This window comes from Rutilus rutilus (genome assembly GCF_951802725.1).
Source record: "Rutilus rutilus genome assembly, chromosome: 7".
NCBI lineage: Eukaryota > Metazoa > Chordata > Actinopteri > Cypriniformes > Leuciscidae > Rutilus > Rutilus rutilus.
Genome location: NC_140221.1, coordinates 22886798 through 22910718, shown reverse-complemented (window position 1 = coordinate 22910718; position 23921 = coordinate 22886798). Strand labels below are relative to the sequence as shown.

The 23921-nt window shown below is 38.7% G+C and overlaps 1 protein-coding gene across 1 annotated transcript; it reads right to left on the bottom strand.

Moving 5' to 3' along the window:
* Nucleotides 1-115: 115 nt before the first annotated feature.
* On the bottom strand, nucleotides 116-22094 carry zfr (zinc finger RNA binding protein). Its single transcript, XM_084413908.1, has 20 exons — nucleotides 21922-22094; nucleotides 21621-21702; nucleotides 18942-19224; nucleotides 18360-18504; nucleotides 17920-18135; nucleotides 11260-11498; nucleotides 10440-10640; nucleotides 9836-10136; nucleotides 9530-9723; nucleotides 9306-9425; nucleotides 9044-9189; nucleotides 8801-8963; nucleotides 7713-7924; nucleotides 7479-7629; nucleotides 7037-7178; nucleotides 4375-4472; nucleotides 3418-3513; nucleotides 2317-2428; nucleotides 2001-2098; nucleotides 116-1816 (listed from the first exon to the last, which is right to left on the bottom strand). The coding sequence occupies exons 1-20, from the start codon at nucleotides 21956-21958 to the stop codon at nucleotides 1634-1636; spliced, it is 3219 nt and encodes a 1072-aa protein (XP_084270034.1). The 5' UTR covers nucleotides 21959-22094; the 3' UTR covers nucleotides 116-1633.
* Between the last annotated feature and the right edge of the window lie 1827 nt (nucleotides 22095-23921).

Below are 23921 nucleotides of genomic sequence, written 5' to 3'. Positions count from 1 at the left end.
TAGTGTTTTTTCCTCATTTCATCAGTGCACAGACTAAAGTAGTTCCTCATTAGCATAACAGGAAAGATAACCAAGCACCTGTGTGGCAATCTAGAAGTAATACACAAAAATGACCTAGATTTGAATCCTTTAATCTGTGAGTAACATTCTGAAATATCAAAGCAAACAAAACCAATAAAGATAAACCAAACTAAAACTTCTGGTTGAATATGACTCTACATGTATTTCAGTTATATTTCATAGGATGTATAATTTCAGAAATGTCTTTATTATAAGCATTGTAGTAGTACCTTGACAGTGAATGACAAGCATCAAAGGTTAAGTCTACATCAATCTGCAGTTACAACACATATTTCACTTTTGTTCCTCCCGTCAACAAACTCGAACCAGAAATCAAAATTAACAGCAAGCAACTACACATCTATAAACCAGTAAAACAAAATCCATAAAAACAAAACATAAAAAAACATTCCTGTGCTTTAAAACCATACAGGCATTTGTTTTGAAGATCTATTGCAAGATTAGATACAGGCTTTTTAAATGATCATATATTAGAGATCATACAGTTATATGATCACATTTACAGATACATTTAGGGTTTACAATAATATGAACACAAAACACAGGCAGACCTGGGTCAATTACAAGATCGATAGGAAAAACAAAGTCTTCGACCTTAAAACACTCCAAATGATCACCCTTTGAATACTTCCTTGAGTGAATAACTAATCTGAAATGGGCCTGTAACTCAAGATTCCTTACATTTTACAATTGGTAGATACTTCTGGTATTTGGCCCAGGTCTGATTTCAACGGTTGGTGTCTTGAGAAATGTGAGAGCTACACCACAGAGGCACAGCTATCAGCAAACTTACAGCCTAACTTTGGGACAAGTGCAGCTTTACATCACTTGCAAGCATATAGAAGGAATGAGGTCCTAGAGAGGTTAAGGACATTGGTTAGCCAATGACAAATTTACAAATGGTTAAAAGCCAACCCAGCCTTCAGAATGCACTAGCAATGGAAAATACATGCTTGTATAAATCCACGTCCAGTCAAAGTTATCACATTCATCACAACAGGACGAACCCGTTGCATAAACCAACCATCTTATCTTTGATCTTGCGTTTTTAAGAGGAATGTCTCTAAACAAAATAAATTACGAAAACACCTAAACAATTTATTGCAATGCCAAGGAAGCCATTGTCAAAGTTACGTTACATGTGTAACTGGAAGGATAAGATGGACTTTAAAGAATCTGTTCCACATGGACATAAGTGCGCAGCTCAAACTTCTAGAAATGCCTAGCCTGAAACACATAAGAGATCCAAATATGGGGAAAGATCACATCCAATGTGCTAAAAGGAGCATGAACTTAGGCTCAACTTCTCTAGATTGTGCGCATCTCCAATCTTTAAACCAAGACACCAGACTAAACTGAGATGGGCTAGAGTCTGTGTCAAGGAAATAAAGCCTGGCATTTCCCCAAGTGGCCATAATCGGGTCTTTACTAGTTCTTAAAAATATATTATCGGCATGCACAGAGATCAACAGAAATAGCATTTTGTATACCAGGAAAAACAGAATTTGAAACGGATGCAGGGTGAACAGGGCTAGTTGTACTGTAGTGCACTTCAGAACCCCTCGTAGTCCTTCTTGTCCTTCTTTCCTTCTGCTTCAAATCCATCAGTGCCATCACTGTTATCGCGACGCCTCTTGCGGTTATTTCGTACGTTGAAGCGCGAGTTCATCTGGGGCAGGGGGTCCATACCCAGAACCTTGTGAATCTGACGGAACGCCAGAAGCCTCAAGGCAAACTGTGGAGAAAGCGGCTGGTCAATACACAAACTGAAAAAAAAAATGCATGTACCTCTCGAATAATACGAGACCATAACTGCATGCATAATTATACAATAACTGTCAAAATACATTTTAAAATATTTTTAAATGAAGTCAATGCATGACGAAAATATTCTTCAAAGCAGTTACTGTGTACTCCACCTGAGCGCTTGACGTTATGTCCTCTCTCTGCTGCTCTTCCATGCTAGCCAGTGTATCTGTTGGATTCTTCTCACAGGGGTCTATCAATCCTGGAGCACCTGCATTACAAGGAAAGGCATACAAGCCAGAGATCATGTTAAATTAAGCACCTAGATTCTCAAGTTGAATTTTTACGCAACAATACGACTAAGCTGTCAGTAAATTAATGCATCCCACATTTTCATTTTATGCAATGGAAAATAAACTGATTACATAAAACTTAAATTTTTTGACTATCAACATAAAAGCTACAGATATTATCAGAGGGCCCTCTTACCAGACAGCAGAATGCCTGAGGAAATACATTCAAAGACTCGTCGCAGAGCATCTCCAGGGCTCATCGGTCCAGAGGCACTGCTGATGGCCTTCTCCACCAGCAACTCCATAGCCTTGAAAAGTCAACAGTCACTTAATAGAATCCACAATATCAAACTTGCTCTTAATAATGGCACATTAAGCAGCAGTTTACTCATAAGAGGAAGACAGGAGAATGATAAAATGAAGTAGGACTGAAAAGCAGCATTGTGCTTTTACAACCTCTATAGCAGGGGTGGCGAACGTCAGTCCTGGAGAGCCAGTCCCGCAGAGTTTTGCTCCAACCCTGATAAAAGTTCACCTGCCTGTAGTATTCTAGTAACCCTTCAGACCTCGATTAGCTTATTCAGGTGTGTTTTTGAAGCAAACACTTCTGATTAGGGATGAAGCAAAACTCTGCAGTACTGTGGCTCTATAGCAACAGTCTTAGGGATGCTAAATTACAAGTAACAAAGCTACACCAAGGACAGTATAAAGGAGGGAATGAAATTGGGGAGAAACAATCCCTTAAAATAGTCAGAACTTAACATGGTGGTTTGTAGGAAAGGCCTCTCATACTACATGGGATAGCTTTCCAAGCTTGCTTTTCAGTAACGTATGAAATCGTGAGTAATGTAGACAGGAACAGATCTATGCATTGTGTTAATGCCAGCGAAACAGGAGTCAACAGCAACTTAGCATTGTGATATGCTGTGTCCATCACTGGAAAAACTACACCATTTTAAAAACACCTGCGGTCATGTAAAAGTGTGGTCACATTTGTCATTAAAATTCATAATATGAATCCACAGAATCAGGATTTTTTGCATGAGGGTTAAAGATTACCACCTGCAGATTTCATAACTGGTTCAAGTTGGTCACACGGAGTCACAGACCTGCTTGGTTTGAAAGGAACTTGTTTACTACACTATTGACAATAGAAAAAAAGGACCTTCTTTTACATGCAAAATTTCACAAATGTGACCACACTTTTAAGCGTCTAATCCCCAACAGTGTGTAACTATGTATGAACGGAGAAAAATGTGCAAATGGTCAATGGCCAGGCATTTCTGTCTTAACTCACCCAGCTAGGAAAGGCAGACCAGGTGGGTACCCGCTGACACAGGTCACGCAGTATTCGAATGACAATGACACATGACTGGAGCCCATTAGCCCTAGCCTTCAGTGCAGTGAAGTGAAGTCAAGATTAGTTAATGCACAGGAGTAAAGACATACAACATGGCAGAGTTCAGAGAGAGGTGCAACACTACTGTTCACAATGGAAGCTTTTAACTGGTTTAAAAACAGCTGGACCAATTGACTTTTTTTAAAGCTGCCATTCCCAGCAGTATTTTACCTCACCATTAGTACAAGAGTTCAAAGTTTGCAAGATTCACTTGGAATGACTCCTTGGTAATCTTGTAAACCTTGACCTCAATTGTCAAATACTTCACAAACATATACTTTCATTTTACAAAAGATCAGTTTGCAAGAGTAGTTGCATAGGAACTGAAGCAGTCAAGGAAATCTGCTTTACTTTGCCTGTGTATTTGCGGAGATGGCAACAACACAGTAAACTAATCAGATATTCCTTTCCTCTCAATCCCTATTCCCAAGAAAAAAAAAACAAAAATAAAGAAAAAAAAGAAGAAAAAAAATAAAAAAATAAATAAAAAAAACAAAAACAAATGCTCAACATGAAAGCTCTTATCGATGACACTTTATGCAAAGGTATTCTGCAGCCTTATGGAATCATTTTACATGCTAAGTATTTAATATAAGACTTATGAATAAATGACATGTATGCAAGGATGCTTAATTTGTTAGGATCAAATCAGCTCATATATACAAAAACAAAATGGAAACGATATAGTATCAATCACCAAATTTTATACTGCATCCTTGTATCACTTTTTCCTCCCAAAAAAATCAACTTTGAGGTTTAAAATTTAAAAACAAAAGACTAAACAACTTAAATGAACACATAAAAAGGAATACATCTCATAAGGCTACAAGAAGAAAGTAAAATGATGTTCCGAACCTGGAACCACTTAGCGTGGCGTAGGGCAGCCAGAGCGTCAAGGCATTTTTGCCTGTCCAAGACGTCCGCTGGGTCTTTCACCATACTCGAGGTTACATCTAAAAATGGATCGAATTGTCAAATGGTGGTGAGGAATGGGTGTTTGACCAGGTCAGAGAGACTGCCAAGAACACATTGCCACACATACCAGTCTGTTCCTGATCATATATCTTTCAAAACGTAAAAACCTGTATGTGTATTTCACATTTCACCCCATATGCAGAATCTTTCAGATCTTTTCAACAACATTATGGATCAGCTACACTTGCCATTGGGTGCACTTCTATTTAGTCTGTGATGTGGTGTTGAAAGAAACAGGATAGGGACAGATGAGTCCTGAATTAAAAGGCCTTTTTCAGGGATAGAAGCGGGTGGGAAAACACTAGAGAATGTGGCATTGCGATGTAGGATTTTATAATTAGAATAGGAAAGGCACTCATGATTTTTTTGGTACTTTGCATATAGTGAGCATGACACCTATACTAGCAATATAAATCTCTTGATAAAGATATCAGTTATGGCTCGTCAAATCAATGCTCTGCAATCCACCATTTGAAATTGATGGGAATATGACAATGCATGAGTTTCAAATGCTAAAATATAGTGAACTGGCCTTGAAGTCATCATACTGATACAATCCGTAATTGCTACTAATAGCCGATTCACACATTAAAACATCCATCTTATGTAATTTTTCATCATCACATAGGTTTACAAATATTAATTTGGCCTACTACGTACCATCCTGTTTATTCCTTATAGTATAAAAAACCTTTAGGATACATTAATTTGTTTTGTTTTTTTATGCTAATAAAATCCAAAAATTGGTTGCTCTAGTTTTCCAGTATCAGATGTGTTGCATATGTGGAATTTTAAACCACAAGTCCAATTTGAATGTATTCGGGAAGTGTACAATTCCCTCATCTCTTGCCATCTTTAACCAGCTGACTTAACAGTTGAGGCTAAAGTTCTTCTTTTGCTATGGTTCTACCAATTCCAATTCCAATGTCTACATTGTAAAGTTTGAGGGATAATGTTATGAAAAATACTTTGAGGATTCCATTGAAAAACAAAGTCACTGTACTGATCCAGAAACATTGGAAAGATAATGGGCTACAAATGGTACCCGATGTGTAAATCATGATGATGTAAAACAGGGGTATCAAGGGAGATGTGTAATGTTAACAGCTGATGAGTATTTGGAGCAACCCACTACAGTAACATGGCAATGGTAGGTGTGGCAAAGTGTTTGAAGGTATTGAGGAGGGGGACCTTGGTCAAAAATCCTTCCGGAGCTGGTAGACGTAGCCTCAGATGGGAGACAATTTGCTGAAAATGCAAGGAGGCTTTGGGCTGGACTTGAAAAGCTTTGTATACATGAAGGCAGCAATGCGTGCTGGCAAGAAAATATGAAGCTCCCAGCAAGAGGATTAGGACATCACTGCATGCATACCTGTCATGATTGGGTTTGGAGAACCCCCATTTCTCAATTTATACCGAAGGCTGTAAAACCCCAGGTCCAACCAAAGATTCCTCTATCAAAGCCTTCTTCCCAAAAGCTGACTGATACTCCCCTAAGGAGCTAAACAGGAATGGTGGCATGGCCACAAAGCCTGCATTTAAGACTTTCAGCGACTTCTTACCAACTAATACTCTTCGTTGTAAGGATATAAAAAGACAAACGGGTTATTGGTGCTTGATCTACTACTTGGGGAAATGTGGCATTTTGTTTAATCATACTTTTGTTTTGTTTTTTTTCATCTAAAGGAGGAATTAAAGTAACACCTGTTTGAAAGCCAAATTTTGCCATTTATCAAGCTCTATATTTGGATTGCTTCTCTCAGGGGAGCACTTTCATTTTGGAACAGGGGACCTTAGAATGGTGAACATTTTCACCACCAGACGAAAATAAGATTTGTTTCCTGTGGGGACATGGTACACATTCCATTTCTATTCAGGAACTAAATCAGGAATTAAGTTTTGTTTGCGCAGAATATTACCCCTGAACAAACTCTATGACCCCCTGAGAAAGAAAATGATTTTGCATAGGACACAATCCCCTTGAACACAGGAAACAAAAATGAATCTTACCCGGGACTAACTAGACTTACACAATGCAAACACTTATCATGCTTGTTTTGGGTAGAGCTTCAAGAGCACTGGAAAAGGTGTTACAAAGAGAGGACCCGGAGCACCACTGCTGGCATCGGAGATGGTTGGGGAAAACCTGGCAGTGTTGAACTCGGCTCTAAAGCAACTTGAAGCCACTTGAACGGGCTTCAATCCTGTTATAGTATGAACATCACAGGCTTCAAATGAAATAAAGTATAAATAAAGAGAAAGAGGCACTTTACCTCAATGGGTTAACTTTTAAAACTGTCGGTCACTTATGTATGGCCAAGCTCAAGCACATACCAGGTTTAATATTTACTACTTTCAAACCTTTTTTATTTATTTTTTATTAAATGCTCCAAGTCCAAAAGGTGCAAACATAATTGTGCCAGTATTAACATCTACTTCCATCTCCACAGTGCCAACAGATGGGCTCTTTAGGTTGTCAAAATCAGCATAAAAATATTAATCTGATAGGTAGTCGGTTAATGTGAGCAACGTCTTTTCCAACCTCCATCCCGGGGGTTCTCCTCTCGGATGACGGGTGAGGTGAGGGTGATGGTCACTTGCATCTTGGACTCAGTGCAGGAGGTAAGGATAATGGCAGCCTCTTGAATGGAGCCTTTTACCTCATATTTCTCCGGTGTTACGATCTGAGAAACACATGGGTTAGCAGTGTTGAAAAAGTCACAACCATCTATTTAAGATTGGGCAAACCTTGACCCACAGTAACAGGTGGTGCAGTTACTCTACATCCTTAAAGGGTTAGTTAGGTCATAATCTTAATTTGTGTTCCGAAGATGAACAAAGGCTTTAGAGGTTTGGAACGCCATGAGGGTGAGTAATCAATGACAAATTTAATTTTTGGGTGAACTATCCCTTTAAAGCATTTGAAATGAATATTGCAGGTAAAAATCTAATATTTTGCGGTTTACACTGCATTGAGCCAGTACCGTGAGCTGTTTAGGGAGATGTTCCACAATGCGTGTGAGCAGATTCTTGGTTGGCTTCTCAGAACAAAGGAGGACCAGGTTGACATGCGTGTCTCCTCGCAGAAGCAGCCCCTTGGCAAGAACACCTACTCGCATCACTCCTTTCAGCACCCTGCAATGCACAAGAGGTCATGTATAGCTTTGGCCTTTTTTTTCCTCTCTGCTTTGAGAAACATTAGAGCACTCTTCTCCCACCTGTCTTTGGGAGGCTCTTTCTTTTCTTTGTCCTCTTCGTTGCCCTTTACAGTTGTATCTTGGTCAGTAATGATGTCAGAGACAAGCTTAAGTGCTCGCTCAGTGATTGATACAATCTTCTGGATGGCCTGGAGCTCATCCTCAGATGGGTAAATAGCTGCATGTTTGGTCATCACATAACGATCATCCGAAGAATCAGGGCGACGTGGAGGCTGCAACAAAAACACGATGTTATAAACCAAATAGGTTTACGACATTTCAGTAATAGATATATGTTCACAAAATCTGATGATTCCCTCTTAAAAAATCTGATGATTCTCTTAAAAAAACAAACGACTAAATGTGCAACAAAACTAAATTCACTTCAAAACTGATATACTAGTAAAAAAATTAAGCTGTTTAATGTAACTTATTTTAGTCAAGAACTTCCTAATTTTTGATAGGTAAGGGCCATTTGACCATATGGATTGTTTTCAACCAACCATCCGTTTGTGCAACAAAGAACCTCATTTATCAGTCCCATAAAGAAATTTGTGGAAATCTGTGTAGACCTTTTTGCAGCCAACTACACTACCACAGTCACACGATCCTTCAGAAATCAATTCTAAAATGCTGATTTGGTGCTCAAGAAACTACTTACTTTCCACAAATATTGAGCAGCAAAACCATTTATAAAATTGATAAGATTAAGAATACGTTTTTTTCTAGAATTCTGAGCAGAAAGTTAAAAATGGTTTAGTATTTCTCTGTAAAGTAGAACAATGTTAGCAATGTCACATAATATTCTTTGAAACCATTTTCTGTTGCCACCTCCTTCTCCCATTAAAGTAAAATTAATATCATAAACGACTAATCTACTAATGGCTTAAATTTAAGGACTACTAGTAGACTAGAACTTTAGTCGGGGGCAGCCCTAAACTTGATAACTTTTATTCAGCAAGGATGGCATCAAATGTAATTCCTTTAAAAATATATATATAAATATCTTGCACCTTGTAGGTATAATATATCTTGTGTATCTCAAACACAAGCCACATGTTTTGGCAAATCCAGCACATTTTATCTCCATAGCAGTTTTCAGGACTTACCACTGGTCCTTGTGGTTGAGGAATGGGCATCCCAGGCCTCACTCCAAGAAGACCAGGAGGTCCAGGTGGACCCTGTGGATAACCACCATCAGGAATTCTGCGTCTTTCATCCCAGTGGTGCTCTTCCTCCATACGCCGCCAATACATGTCCTCTTCATAGCGTCTGAGGACAAACACTATATTTAGGACCTCTTAAAATTCTCAAATGCAGATACTGACATAGAGGGAGAAAAAGCGTCACACCTCATCTCCATCCTCCAGCGCTCCTCTTCTTCACGTCTTCTCCAATACTCTTCCTTTTGCATCTGCTTCCTCATCTTTTCCTCTTGGATCTTCCTGGCTCGGATGCTAGGTTTCACTTCCACCTGGAGATCTGGGTTCACCTTTTTCTACAATGGTAAAAAAAAACAAAAATCAGCTACACTGAAATATCACAACCATTTAGATTTTTCTGCATTAATCAAAAGGATCACTGCAAACTAATCCCACTAAATCACCCACTAACCTTATACTGTAGTCGATGTCTCCTTCCTTTCAAATGCATTTCCTTGGCATTTGGGTCATTAAAACTGCATTCACACAGTTTGCAGTGGAACCGGATAACCTTTCCTTCATCATTCCTTACCTAAAAAACAAAAAAAAACAACCTTTGTTTGCACTTGGCTACATGACTTAATTACTTTCATTTCCACATAGGAACTTTTCCTTATAATAATTTCCTTCTGATACCTCCTCTACATAGTCATGTCCAACGGGCTGAACATCACTCTGCAGGGCTGCAAGTGCTGACTGAGGTGACAGAGGGTCAAGTGTTTCATTCTTTCCATCCGGTTGTGGTGCAGACACTGCAGACTGTGCAGTTTTAGCTGCCTCAATCTTGGATTCATCATTTTTAACAGCAGTGGTCTGTAATTTGTTTCCACCTGTTTTGGTCATGCAAAGAAAATAATGCAATTAAATAAAAAAAAACAAATAAAATAAATAAAAGTACCATAGGATCAGTCAAAGAACAAATAACATTTGTTCAAGACATACCAACAAAGTTGATCTTGGGTGTGTTGACTTTCTTGACAGTGGTGCTGTTGACCGAGACACTGTTGGGCACTGGACTCTTGCCCTGTGCAGCTGAAGCCATGTTGTTGACCATGCTGCCAGATTTTAAGTAAGAGGCAGAAACAGAGGAAGCAGAGAGGTTGGACGATGTGCTTGTGGAGCTGTTGATGTTGGAGCTGGTAGTCTTATTGGGGGCTGCAGTACTGGAGGTAGAGGACTGGGAAACAACACTGGGCTCGGTGGATGGTATCGGCTTTCCTAGCTTGGTATGCAATTTCACAACCTATAGAAATAGAATGCAATTAAGATATTAGGCGGATTTAATAAACATCCCACCCACTTTTTGAAAGAATCCAGTGCTATGAAGATTTTTTTACTCATTACAACTTGGCATTATATAATCTAGTATGCTTGAACTAACGCATCATTATTCCCCTTCAAAAAACTTGTATATTGTAACTGACAGACTCCCTAAGAGACCCTCTCTACAACGGAGAGCCAGAATTATACGTGTTCTAAAACAGAGCTGCCAAAAACAGGCTAAAGCAGATTATTATGTGCTGAAATCAGAAAGTGAGTCATGTACCTTCTGGTGTTTGGCTCCTCTGATGTGTGCGGCGTAGGCATCTGCCCCAGTACAGGACACATCACAGAGCTCACAGCGTAGCTGATTCTGTGTGCCGCGGGCGGAGCTTCCGCCTCCACTGCTGCTACTGCTGCTCTGCGATACTTTCAACGCGGCTTCTTTCTTTTTGTGTTTCTGACCCTCCAGATGCTCCTTATAGGTCTGAAAAATAGACGATAAGACATATACAGTAGGTGCCACAATTCATGCAAGTATCTGACCTTTTGTTATGAGTGGTGCGGTTTTCACCTACTACAAACACTGTAAATCTGCTTTGAAACAATCTGTTTTGTATAAAGCGCTATATAAATAAAGGGGACTTGACTTAATCACATGACAGATGCTCATTGTGTTTTCGGTACACTATATGAGGACATGACCATATGAACTTCACCTCTAGAGCTGCTCAGAGCTCACTCCACGAGCATTTCATTTAAAAACTTGAAGAAATAATTATAATGAAGCTGTTAAGGAATCACAATTTTTCCTCCATGTTTCCTTTTTTAAAGTACACCTCTGCTGTGTAGTTTGACAAAAAAAAAAGCAATTAACTTTGCACATCTGCAAGTACTTATGATAATTTTCAAATCCCAATGCAATAAACTAGAAAGACAGTTTATGCTTTTGATGACTGAAAGAAAATTAATTTAATCGAACCATTTTCAAATTTAATTCATGGAACAACAAATAATTAAGGAAAAAAATTAAACCAATTCAAGGCACTTACACATGAAACAAGCTCAAACAGCAATAAATTCATTCATTAATTATAATAAAATACCTGTGGTCCAGCACAACTGATCTTGCAGACATCACAGTAGTGTATCTGTGGTGGTTTAGGGGGCTGTTTCGGCTTGAGTGTTTTGTTCTGGAAGGGAGTTTTCTTTGTAAAAGTGCTGCCGGTCCATGCGGCAGTGGCTGCTGCAGCGACGGCCGCCTGTTTCTGCTGCTGTTGCTGCTGTTGATAGTAGGAGGAAGCAGCCGAATACACTGCAGCTTCATAGCCAGAGTATGACGTTCCTGAACATACAAAGAGTAACAATTATTGGCAACAGCACAACTGGAGATTGATAGGATTGCAATGTAATTTTGAAGTTTAAATCTATAAAACTAGATACGGTGGCTCAACTGGTAGCGCATGACACTAGCAATACCAAGTTCATGGGTTTGGGGTTGATACTAGAGCCCGACCGATATATCGGCAGGCCGATATTATTGGCCGATATTAGGCATTTTCCAATCTATCGGTATCGGCATTTATAACGGCCGATAAATTAATATAAAAAAAATTAAAAAATTAAAAAAACGGACGAAACAGCCTTCAATCATGTCATGAGTGTTTGCAATGTATAGTTTGTCGACCAGAGGGCGCTCTACAACGTCCTAGTTGACAACACTCGTGTATAACGCGCCACATATCCTGCAGCCTGCTGATCCAGCCAGAGTCAGGGAGAGAGAACAACGGTTAAGTGAGTTCATGGTAGGGTGACCAGAAGTCCCGAAAAATTCGGGACAGTCCCGAAATCTGAGCTGTTGTCCCGAATCCGGCCTTAATTGTCCCGAAAATTACACTTAAGCAAAATATTGAGTAGATATTGTCTGATAAAATATTAAAAACTGTCCGTGGAGATTGAGTCGTCCTGCAGCCAGCCCCCGCCGGCTGCTCATTGGCTGCGGCATCTTTTGTTTCTTTTTTCAAAGATACAGAAAGGCGCGAATTTAGATATGCATTGATAAGCTAATTTTAGAGAGCGCAAGTTGCAGCCGCCGCGAGCACAGTGAATGTGCAGGCAGTCATAAAGGAGTGAGGAAACAGAATTGGTCGCGGCACTGTGTGCAAAAAATACTTCGGCCTAATGTCTGATGTCGGGTTACACAAAGCAAATCATCTACACAATTATTTAGTTTTCTTATTTAATGACGACAATTTAGTTGTAGGCTAATAATAATGTTGGCATAAGGCTTATTTGCGTTCGCTATAGCCTGAAAGGTCTGATTTACGCACGGTAACAGTGAATTTTTTTTTATTTTTTTACAATTTGAGACGCCGAGAGAGAGCGAGCGAGAGAGAGAGCGAGAGAGAGAGCGAGAGAGAGCGAGCGAGAGAGAGCGAGAGAGAGCGAGCGAGAGAGAGCGAGAGAGAGCGAGCGAGAGAGAGCGTTGTTTATCAGAACTTAACAGAATTTGTCTCCAGTCCTATTCAAAGTTATATTTATGAACCAAGTCTTTTAAAACTGGTAACTTTGATTTGGTTGTTGTTGTTGTTATTTTGTTCAAAGGACTTTACGTTTCATATCTTAAGTTTGTATATATACAGCCCACATACATAGAACAGGCAGATATTTTGCTATTGAATGTTGTGTAAGTGCAGTTTATAGGAAATGGGACTAATATCCAGTTTATTTTCAAAATCTAAATATCGGCTTATAAATCGGCTCTTTGAGTTAATATCGGCCCCCAAAAATCCATATCGGTCGGGCTCTAGTTGATACAGTATTAAAACATACAGACGGGGTGTGGAGAGGGAAGCCTCGTCAATGAACGCTACTCAAAATTAGGCTGGAATCAAATTTAAGAGTATAACTGGAGAGCAAGATGCATGAAAAATTACTTATGCTTATACTTACACTTTAGAGTGTACTAGAAAGGCATTTTACTTCCTTCAGTTGGATTTTAATCAAGCATTTGGCTGAACTACTCATCTTTTAAAGGGGTTCTTTAAATTATGCCCTTTTACGAAGTCTTGATTTTGTTTTTGGGGTGTACTAGAATGTTTTCATGCTTGATTGATGAAAAAAAGATTTCACATTTTACATTATTATATCATCACATTTTACATATAGCTCCTCTATCTCGTCTGGATGAACGTCGTTTTCGATGAAGCCTTCGAAAAACGAAATGTGCTGTGATTGGTTAGCTGGCCCAGTGTGTTGTGATTGGCATCGCTTAGCGCGTGTTCGACTGAGCATAAAAAAAGATCTGCAAGGTTCCAATGCTCAAACAGCAACATTACACACTAACTAAAGTTGAAAAAGTGAAAAAGCATAATAGGACCTCTTTAAATGAGTAGGGCTGTCACGATTCCTCGATTTAATTTGAGTACTCGTTTAAAGAAAATCCTTGATTGCAATTTACCTGTGCTGATTATCTGACAAAATACCAGAAGTGGCGCAGTCTACGGACGAGAATCCATGAATCTAATTATTAGACTGTTTTCCAAGGCTGCACGATATATTAAAATAGTGCATAACAGTGATATACTGTGAACTCCTAGGCTGTTGAACCCAGCTGTCATGACTAAATTAAAATTACATGCATGCAGGTCACACGAGTCTCAATTCACAGTAAATGCTGCCCCACATAAACTCTATAGTATTGTATTTGTTTGGGTTTCCAATAACATATATTTGGTAAAAAAATATAATGTCTGACGAGCTTTGGGTTTTACTGTTGTCATTTACATTTGTGGAGATGGTCTCAAACTTCATCTCTGCATGCTGCGAGTTTGGATTGCTTCAATTTATCTGAGAACGCAACATGCGGCATCTCATCAGATTTGTAATGCAAATCATTTATAAACCTACGCCAAAACAGGATAATACGTCAATATCCTTCTAAGCCGATGTCCTTTATGTATTTTAGCAGTGTTGTTCAATAAAACCATATGTTTACTTGCTTTTGATACTTTATTTGAACCAATTATTATGGTTTCATTGTTATATGCATTTTAAAGGCTATTGTTCACCTTAGGTTAGGGGTGTAATGGTTCACAAAATTCACAGTTCGGTTCAATACAGCAAAAAGAAAGAAATTCCAGAGAAATTTCAGGGCACACCTGAAATCAACCTGCAGCGCAGTTATTCACATTTTCCACCATTTTGACTATTACTGACAAATACCGTGGTAATAAATAGACTTAACTTACAGAAATGACAATGGGCAGTTTTATTTTAAGTTTGCAAGGCTCCAGATTAGGGATGCACCGATCCACATTTTTTCACTTCCGATCCGATCCCGATACCTGAATTTGGATATCGGCCGATACTGATACTATTCCGATACTAGAGCTGTGTTTGCTTTAATATTATTATAATTTTTGTTTATTTTATATGATGCTGAAATAAACTTCTCTCAACAGGCAACTTGAGGCAAGTAATAATATGTTATGTACGTAGCCTATGTATGCATGTATGTCCCAAAAGGCAACTTGAGGTAAGTTATAAGGTCAGAAAAACAAGAAATCCTGTTAACAGGAATAATCCCATTCTGAAAACAAATATGCAACTGGGGTTTCAAATTGATTGTCATGTCAATATTTATTACATTCCCAAAATGTCAAATACTTGCGTCTTGAAATATAAGAAAAGTGCAAGTGTAACGTTATACATCTTACACACACACTATCTGAAGGGTGATCCTCGCTCCGATGCAGTAAATGCTCGATCAACATCAGCATCGTGCAAACAAACAAGTGGATTTTGCCTCAGACGCGCGTCGATTTCGCTTCAAGCTTTTGCTTTTTACGCACGTCAATTTTTCTCTGGACGCGCGAATGGATTCAAAATATTCAAGCGTCCAACTAGACGCGAATTTGACGCGCTATTCGCGTTTGGTGTGAACGCACAGTAACGTGGTACTTTTTTAAATGTTTGATTGCGGTCGTTGTGTTGTACGACGCGAGGGAGCTTCAAAGGACTCATATTATGGCGTCATTGCAAACATTGCATTTTGCTGTCTTGCTCTGCGGTGTTTCCAGTGTGAAGTATATCCACACAGCGGACGTTGTTGGCTAGCCGCAAACTGCGGAATGGATTTCCTGAGCGGGAGCGTGTCTCATAACTCTGTGTCTCATTGAGCCGCGCCTCCGTTCAGGAAATCCATTCCGCAGTTTGCAGACAGCTAACAGACTAGCCGGCAGGAATCACTTTTGGAGTCATTTCAGCAGACGTTAAAGCGAGCGCAGACATGACTCATGGATATCGGATATCTCCGCAGGTTGGATCGGGAAAATCCGATACGTGAATTACGCTGGTATCGGGTCCCGATACCGATACTGGATCGGATCGCCCCATCCCTACTCCAGATTATGAATAAAAATGCTGCCCTCAAATGTTAGTTGAAATAATTCAAAAGCATAAAAAAAAACCTATTCATTTAATTTATATTTATATATTTCATCCTTCAAAGATTACACCATTTATAAAACGACATTTAAATATGATAATATTTAAAGGTACAATATGCAAAAAAAAATTGCCGCTAGAGGGCGCTACATTCCAAACAACAACGGCGTAGCTTGATGACGATGTGAAGGAGCGTGGAATGATGGGAACTGTTGTTTTCAACTCCACCGTGGATGTAAATCAGTCAGACGGGAATCGAAAAATCATGTTCATGGATGAGGCTAAGTTCTAGTTTTATAAATGTTGCGTTTAATGACATGCTTTTTGTGGCGAGGAGGGCGTGGTTCAACGCGGTCTGTAATGGGAGAGAGAAGAGACGAGCGGGACGCAAGTAGATCAAGTGCAAATGACGAACACCTGTGTCTTATTGCAGTGATCGGCGTGGAGAGACCGCTTATAAGCCGCGCGCTGGAACGAGAGAGAGAGACTGAAGAGAAAATTGGACGCAGAGAAAGAAAACCGGTGGATCCGAGCTCTCATTTTTGAACTGTTTTGAGCCGTCGCGGTTGCCACGGTGAATGCGCGACTTTTGTTTGTTTTGCTTTATTTTAATAAAGTGTGAGTCCCAGTCACGCCGACCCCTGTCTTCTTCCTTCCTGACTCTTGAACCTCATCACACTTTTATTTCATTAAAACGAATTAACCGCAAGAAAAGTAAGGTTTAATACTACATTGGTTATCATAGATGTTACTGTATGTCAAATTCACTGTTGTGATAACGCTGCGCAGTTTTAATTGTGTTCTAAACAAATGTTGTAAAAGTACATACCCACATCATTTGACAAAATATTGATTAATCTTTGTATAACACATGCTATTTACATGGCCATAATGTATTGGCCAAAATGTATTGGGGGGTTGTTTTGAAGAAAAAAAAAAAGAAAAAAAACACACTAAAGTCTGTAAAGCATTGAAATAAATATCAGTAAATACTGGTAACTAACATAATATAATAAAGTTGAATCTATTTTTTTTTTTTTTTCGTTTAATATTTCCACACAAAGGCGCGTGATATAGCCTACCGCTCTGCGCTTTGAGAGGGATGTGGGACACGAGCAGGAAAGAGACCATCGATCTCTTTTCTGATATCTTCATGTTTTCTACTTGTAAAAGGTATGAAGAGCGAATTTATCTTCTACAAGGGCAAGGCATTTAGGCTGTTTGCGCGCTGCCAGAGAAAGCAAAACTAAAATTCCCCGCGCGTGTGAAATGAACTTTACGCGCCTTACCAATTACCATGTCTAATAACAAGCACAAACTGTGTTAAAAAGAATTTGACGTACAAGTAAAAATGTAGGCTCTGACCTACAGCGTTTTTCTAGGCTACTTTACCACAGTAAAGAATACGAAAATAATCGACCTAAAAGCGAAGGAAGAAACGTTTATAATTTGGGTGAGACGCGACACGCGAGTGAAGATATGGGAAAAGAAAAAAGAGATTCCATGCAGGGATGAGTCGCGATTTTTGAATATTCGATTAGTTGATTTAATTATAGAATATCTAATGTTCTAATGTCTGTCGTGCGATCATTCTCTAAAATAAAATCTCCATGTTCTGGTGCCGATGCAGCGGTGACGCGTTCATGTAACCGGAGGGTGACGCTGCCAATAACGCACATAACAGCTGTTACAAAGAACCGGCAAAAATAATGATTATGAACATGTCAAATATAGCAAGGAGACATTTGAATTGTTTATTAATAAAGTGTTTTGTGTGTGTGTGTGTGTGTGTGTGTGTCAGTGTCGGGCTGCAAAGATGAAGTTGACGATGCTCACTCTTCGCAGTGAACGCGAGAGAGAAATGCACACTTCATACGGAATAGAAGCATATGCTAGTCGGTTTATTTTCCGTTTTGAATTGTTTTGTTTAAAAGTAGACAATTCAAGCTTTCTATAAGGAATAACTATTGGAATATTTTTCAATTCGCTGATAATCGGGTGACCAGATCGCAAACCAGAATTCAAAGCCGACAAAGCTTAAGTTTATGGGCTCACGTACAACTCTCTCATTCGTCATGAATTAAAACTTTTCCAAGGCTGCGATATAACATTTAATTGCTAACCTATTATTTCTTTTGTAAACAAAGCTTTGTGTGTCATAATATTAATGTAAAACAGCATTCATATACAAAAAAATTTTTTAGGCGAACAACCGCCGGTACTACTCAGCCACCGCGGTGGCGCTTTACAACCGCGGTGGTGCGGTTGTCAAGTTTACCGGCACAGCCCTACTTTGAATTGAAGCATGCTATTCTTACCAGAGTATGTGACTGCATTGGTGCTGTAGGTGGGACTCTGAGAATATGATGGGACTACAGAGGCAGCTGCAGACGGCTGTACGGCAGAGGACACTGGGTAAATGGAGAAGGTTGAGGTGGCAGGGCTGGGGGTGGCTGGCTTTATAGTTGTAACCTGACGCGTTTGCTGGGTCTGGGTGTAAGGAGTGGCGCCTTGGCTGTATCCAGTTTTAGGTGCTAGAGGGAGGAGTAAAACAAAGTTGTAAAGGATATTTTGCAATACAGATCATTTAAAGGGTGACCTGAAGAAGATTATTGATTTCATTCTGTGCCCTCAGATAGCATTGGAACACAAAGGCTTTTCACATTTGGAAATGAACAGATAGGAGAGAATTTACAAAGATAAAAACAGAACTATGAAAATATTTTTCCATTTAAATGCCAAGATGTGTCCAGCGTACCGGTCTGATAGTAGGATTCGGCCACAGTCTGTTGTGGCTGGGCTGCTGCAGCAGCCACAGCCGGTGTAGCCACAGGTTGCTGGTAGTATTGTTTACTGTCATATGCTACAGCCGGAGCCGTAGAACGCACATATGAATAGGAGTCCTGCAACAGTAAAGGGACATGGTCAAGTGTTTTTAAAAGTTATGCTCCACAAGGCTACATTTATTTGATCAAATACAGTAAACCTATTTCAATTTTAAATAACTTTTCTATTTTAATTATATATTTTAAATTGTATTTTATTCCCGTTATGACACAGCTGAATTTTGTCAACAGTTGTGCTGCTTAATATTTTTTTTGAAAACAGTGATACTTTCAAGATTCTTTGATGAATAGAATGTTCAAAAGAGCTATTTTTCAAAATGGAAATCTTTTGTAACATTGTAAGTGTCTTTACTGTCAGTTTTGATCAATTTAATGCATCCTTCCAGGATAAAACCAATAATAGATTTTATTTTTAATCTTGCTGACAAACTTTTGAACAGTAATGTACTAAAGTAGAACTAAAAGTAAAAAGCAAATTTGCTCCTTTCTTTTACCTGATAGTTTTGTGAGGTGACCGGAGGTGGTGGTGGGGGTACCTCCTGCTGTCTCTGTGCATACCCGTAATCCGTGGCAGCGTGGGCTGGCTGGTACCCTGCATAAGCAGCAGCAGTAGCCGCAGCTGCTACAGCGACTGGTGCAGGCCTAGCAACAGCAACCGTGGCGGCTGTAGGGGCGTATGCTGCCGCTACAGTGTGCGCCGCCACCGGTGCTTGATGCACAGTATAGCTGGCCACTGTAGTGGGATGGGTGTATGCTACCCCAGCGGCCGGCTGCTGACTGCAGGGGAGAGGACCAGAGTCTTAGATGACAACACTGACAGCTTATAGTCTGCCAACTTACCAACGTCTGTGCTGAACTAAAGCATGTGCAATTATTTAATATAAAATTAACAATTGCAATTAATATCTATAAGACATAAGGGTAGCTGACAAAATACATTTGGGAAGTTGACATGAGATCTAAAATGCAAGGATTAATTATACATGTTAACATTTTTTACTTTATTTAAATGACAAGAAAAACTTTAGAATTCTGTAGATATGATATTTTGGGATGTTCACGTTAGCATTCAACTTGCTCCATAACATTTTCCCCCAGTTTCACAGAGAAGGCTTAAAGTCCGCGTGAACCGGAAGTTGAAAACGAGTTTTCTCCAGTGCTGTGACGTATTTCCCAGTGAAAAGGAATATTGAACAGAGGGCAGGGTTTTACTCTAGCGCTCCTCCTCTCCATCTCTCGCTCATTACAGACTAACGGTTTGAGGGGAGTGGTTAAGCGTTTCCCAAACCAAGCCGTCAAACATACGTCATCAGGGAAGGTCCTCCAAGGCAGAGGGGAGGGGCATTTTCAGATTTTGATTAAAGATTACAAAGCCAAAAAAAAATTGTGTGGATTGACTTGCACGGATGAATTGTTCACCACAAAACTAACAATTTAGGCAAACAAAGTAAATATGGTCAATTTTGAATTCATGTGGACTTTAAGTCTAGTCCTAGAGTAAAAAGCATTATTTGAGCAGTCTTAACTGAAAGCAACATGTAATGACATATCGTAAAATGTGTCAGTGCCATTGTTTTTTCTCAAGATGCACACCAGTAATGTTTTTTTTTTCCTAAGACACGTTTATAAAAGCTACTTAAATGCCCTAATTGAACTAAGGCCTAATACTGACTTGGACTAAGCCCTGTCTGTGAAACCGCGCCATTATATTGGAGATTAATTCATAATAGCCTTTTCTGATAGCTGGACTTAATGCACCAAATCCATTGGCTTGACAGAAGATACATGTAGAAGATCAAATCAGTGGATTAAACGATTTAGTGCAGCATTTTCTTGATAAAAAGGCAGACAAAATGTCATCCGAATACTAATTCTCTCTTGCTCTAATCGTCAATCGGTCTAAAAGCTGAAATCACACATCTCGAGCTATAACACACCATAGGCATCTACAATCTAGGCATCTAGAAGAGCTAAATTAATCAACTTGTCTAACCACTATCCACCCATGTATAAACTGTAAATATTTCCAAAATGTCTAGCCATCAAGCTCAATGTAATAGCAAACACTAAGGCCTTGGAAAACTGGTCAGAAATATGATCCAGCTTATGAGAAATAATCAACACATGGAGCAGTGGCAAAACACCTAAACAGGAATAGTATAATTACTCTTAAAAACAAGTAACTGAAAAATGAAAAAAACTACTCAACCTAGGCCTACTAAACCCTTTAAAAAGTGGATCAGGACAGGAGTGACATTCAAAGGGTCCTTGAGGCGCAAGACGTCGCCCTTCCAAAGCACACACAACATTTATAATTTATTCGGCTAGATTTTACATTTTAGTTTAACGACGATAAAATGTCAAATCAGGTTTTGTAATATTGTGGCGCGACCACGTAAAATTGCCTTTTGCACTTATGTGTAAAGAAAAACGTCGAGCTGGACGCGCATGCGCAGAGCTGCTCTAGTGCAGAGCTGGAGGAGAGATGACTGACAGCTGCAGTCTACTTCATTTTGGCTGCTCGGACTAAACTCAGTTTATCCAAACAAGTGAATATCAGAATGAGTTCACAACAGTGTTAATATCCCAAAAACGTCGCGTGTTGCAGATAACTCAGAGATAGGAGTCGTGTCTGCTCCTGGGGCAAACCAGTCTGAAGGGATTTAACGTAAACAAGTATTTACTGAACCTCGGCCAAAAGTTTCAAACCAAAAATGTTACATTTATAACTAAAATGTAGATATTATAACACCTGTTTATTTTAAACTATGATCACCGGTTTAAATTCTGCACCTGCTGGTCACAACACCGAATGTTAATATACAAAAATAGCTTTAAATTATATAGCGGTATTATAACCTCTTATTTGTAGTTTGTCCAGTAATTACATTTTTCCCTATAATGCTCCCCAGAATAAAAAAATGTAAACGCCTCTCCCTATAAAAACAAAACAAAACAAATATCACACTATATATAAACATGGGTATGTAAAATGCGTGTGAGAATGCATTATTTTCTCTTCAGCCGTTTATCTCGAGGCATAAAGCATAGCCAATCGCCTCCCTCCCCTACCCCCACCCAAATCCAGCAACAAAGGCAGCGGGGACAAATCCCACCATTACTGTACCATCACCACCATCAGCGCAATCCCCATTAAACATCGTGGCCCTTACCTGTACTGGGCCGCCGCACCGTGGGTAAATCCAAAGTAGTTGCCGGTGGCCATTTTGGCATCTTCACCAAGCCGGCTGGGCACTGAAAAAGAGACAGATTCATGGAGGGTAAGCGACTGTGTGAAATGGCAACCATGATGAAGAGCCGTATCATGCGGAGGAAGAAAACACGCAGGAAACTACGACGACAGAAAGCCGACGATCCCCGCACAACCGTAACATGATCCCAAACACATCCTCTCCCCTTTTGAAACGCACACTGATATCTCAATGTGCTTTTAAAAAAAACAATTGTACTCACCATAGGTGAAGGAGACTACTGGACATATGGGAATCATTGGTTTCCTATTCTCTAACGAACTCTGACTCGTAACCCTGCCTTTTTATATGAGAAGGTCGTACCAGGATATGGCGCTTACCGCTCATGCGCGTTGGGTCTTGCGATTGATGGGAAGTGTAGTTTTTCTTAAATCCAGTTTCAAGGTCGTTGACTACAATTTGTTATTCTGCCTTCACGTGCAATCGGAAGTTTCCTACTTCCCACTTCTGAAGTCGTGATTACAAATTTTGACTTGAGAGGACGCAAACTAGTATTTACGATAATTCCGAGCACGTAAATGGCATTAAGCAAAACATCTATGATTTTGATTCGGAAGTGATAGGAAGCAAACGAAACGAAAAATGGGCCATTCTACAGAATTGGAGCAAACTGCTGTCCCACAACCAAAAAACACATTAAAAAAGCATTTAAGTATTCAAATTTTAGATGTTTACTAAGATCCTTTTATTATCTATTGAATCCCACAATTGATATAAATATAAATTGATATAAATTGGTAGGTGGCTGTCCTGAACCCTAACCCCTAAATTTCAACTTTTTTTTTTTCATTGTTGTTTTTAAAAATATATTTTTGATTTCTTTTAAAAAGTCAAGTAAAAAAATAAAAAAAATAAATATATTTTTTATTTTTAAATCATTAAACTTTAAGTAAAAAAAATGTGTCCCGCATTTTCATGTCACTACCGAAACAGTGTGTGTTTGGGCTAAGACTGATTTTAACCACACCCCTACATTTTTGATCAGGAAATAGTCTCTCATCTTTCGTTGTAGATAGGTACCATCATTTTGAGGGAAATGTGTTAAAAAGTCTGAAAATCTGTGTGTAACTTTAAGGAACATCACTACCAAACAGTTTTTTTTTTTTTTTTTTGCAATTAAGCAAACTTTTTTGGATGTTATTCCATAAAATTTAGTTTTTATGTGTACAACTGTTCAGAACTGTGCTAGTTAACTGCTGATTAGCATCTTTGAGCTATGCTCAAAAGTATAAAATTGTCACTACTGAAACAGTCATGACCGAAACATGTCATCATTGTTTTGGTAGTGACAAAAAGGAACACATAATCATTTATTTGGCGGAAATAAACAAAATTTTAGTACAGTTTAGTACAGTACATTAGTATCTTAGTATGTTTTAGTAGTGTTTTAGTATGTGAGTTAAAATTCTGTAATGTGATGTGGTCGCTACCGAAACATTACTGTCACTACCGAAAATGTGCCATTACGACCGAAACATGGATGTTTTGTCTAAAATAAAGTATATTGAATTATCAACTAAGATACATATATGTTTGGTTCAATGTATAGGCTATTCAAACTAATGAATCCTTAACTTTGAAATCAGTATGATTAACTTAATGCCAAAGAAAGATTGGATTCAAAATACAACAAATCTTATAAATTATACTTGAAATATTGTTAAAATTGTAATTGTTATTGATTTACCTGTGAAAACATTTTTTTTTTTAAATAGAAAAATATATATTTACAAGGTAGATGTAAACAAAATATTAATAGGTCAATATAAGCCTTCTTATGAAATTATTTATTATTGTGTTTCGGTAATGACCAATTTGGGGAGAGGAAAAATATTCCAAAACTTTCTGAAATTACAATATGATAATTAACTGCACAATTACCAGAAACGTGTACCTTGGATATTATACAATTTGCATACATACAAAATTTGTGGAAAAAGACTAAAAAATGTCAAGACGTTTCCAACTCTGACTTTGAACAAATTCTGTAGAATGGCCCATATACGAAACAAACTTAAATACTAAATATGCTGAGTTTATTCAAAATAATTTGCCATAATGTTTTAATTGATTTTAGATCAATTAAAATTTGAATGTACACCATATTATCACTGTTGTTTGATTCCTCTTAATGTCTCAGTTCTTTTGAATCTGTTCACTATAAAACATGTTTATTTGTTTCAGCATTACATTGCTATTTTG

Excerpts from the sequence above, each read along its gene's own strand:
- zfr (XM_084413908.1), bottom strand. The coding sequence starts at position 21,958 with ATGATTCCCATATGTCCAGTAGTCTCCTTCACCTATG. Across the intron at positions 7,630-7,712 it reads AAAGAGCCTCCCAAAGACAG|GGTGCTGAAAGGAGTGATGC; the intron begins GTGGGAGAAGAG and ends TGTGCATTGCAG. Across the intron at positions 3,514-4,374 it reads GCCACGCTAAGTGGTTCCAG|GCTAGGGCTAATGGGCTCCA; the intron begins GTTCGGAACATC and ends ACTGCACTGAAG.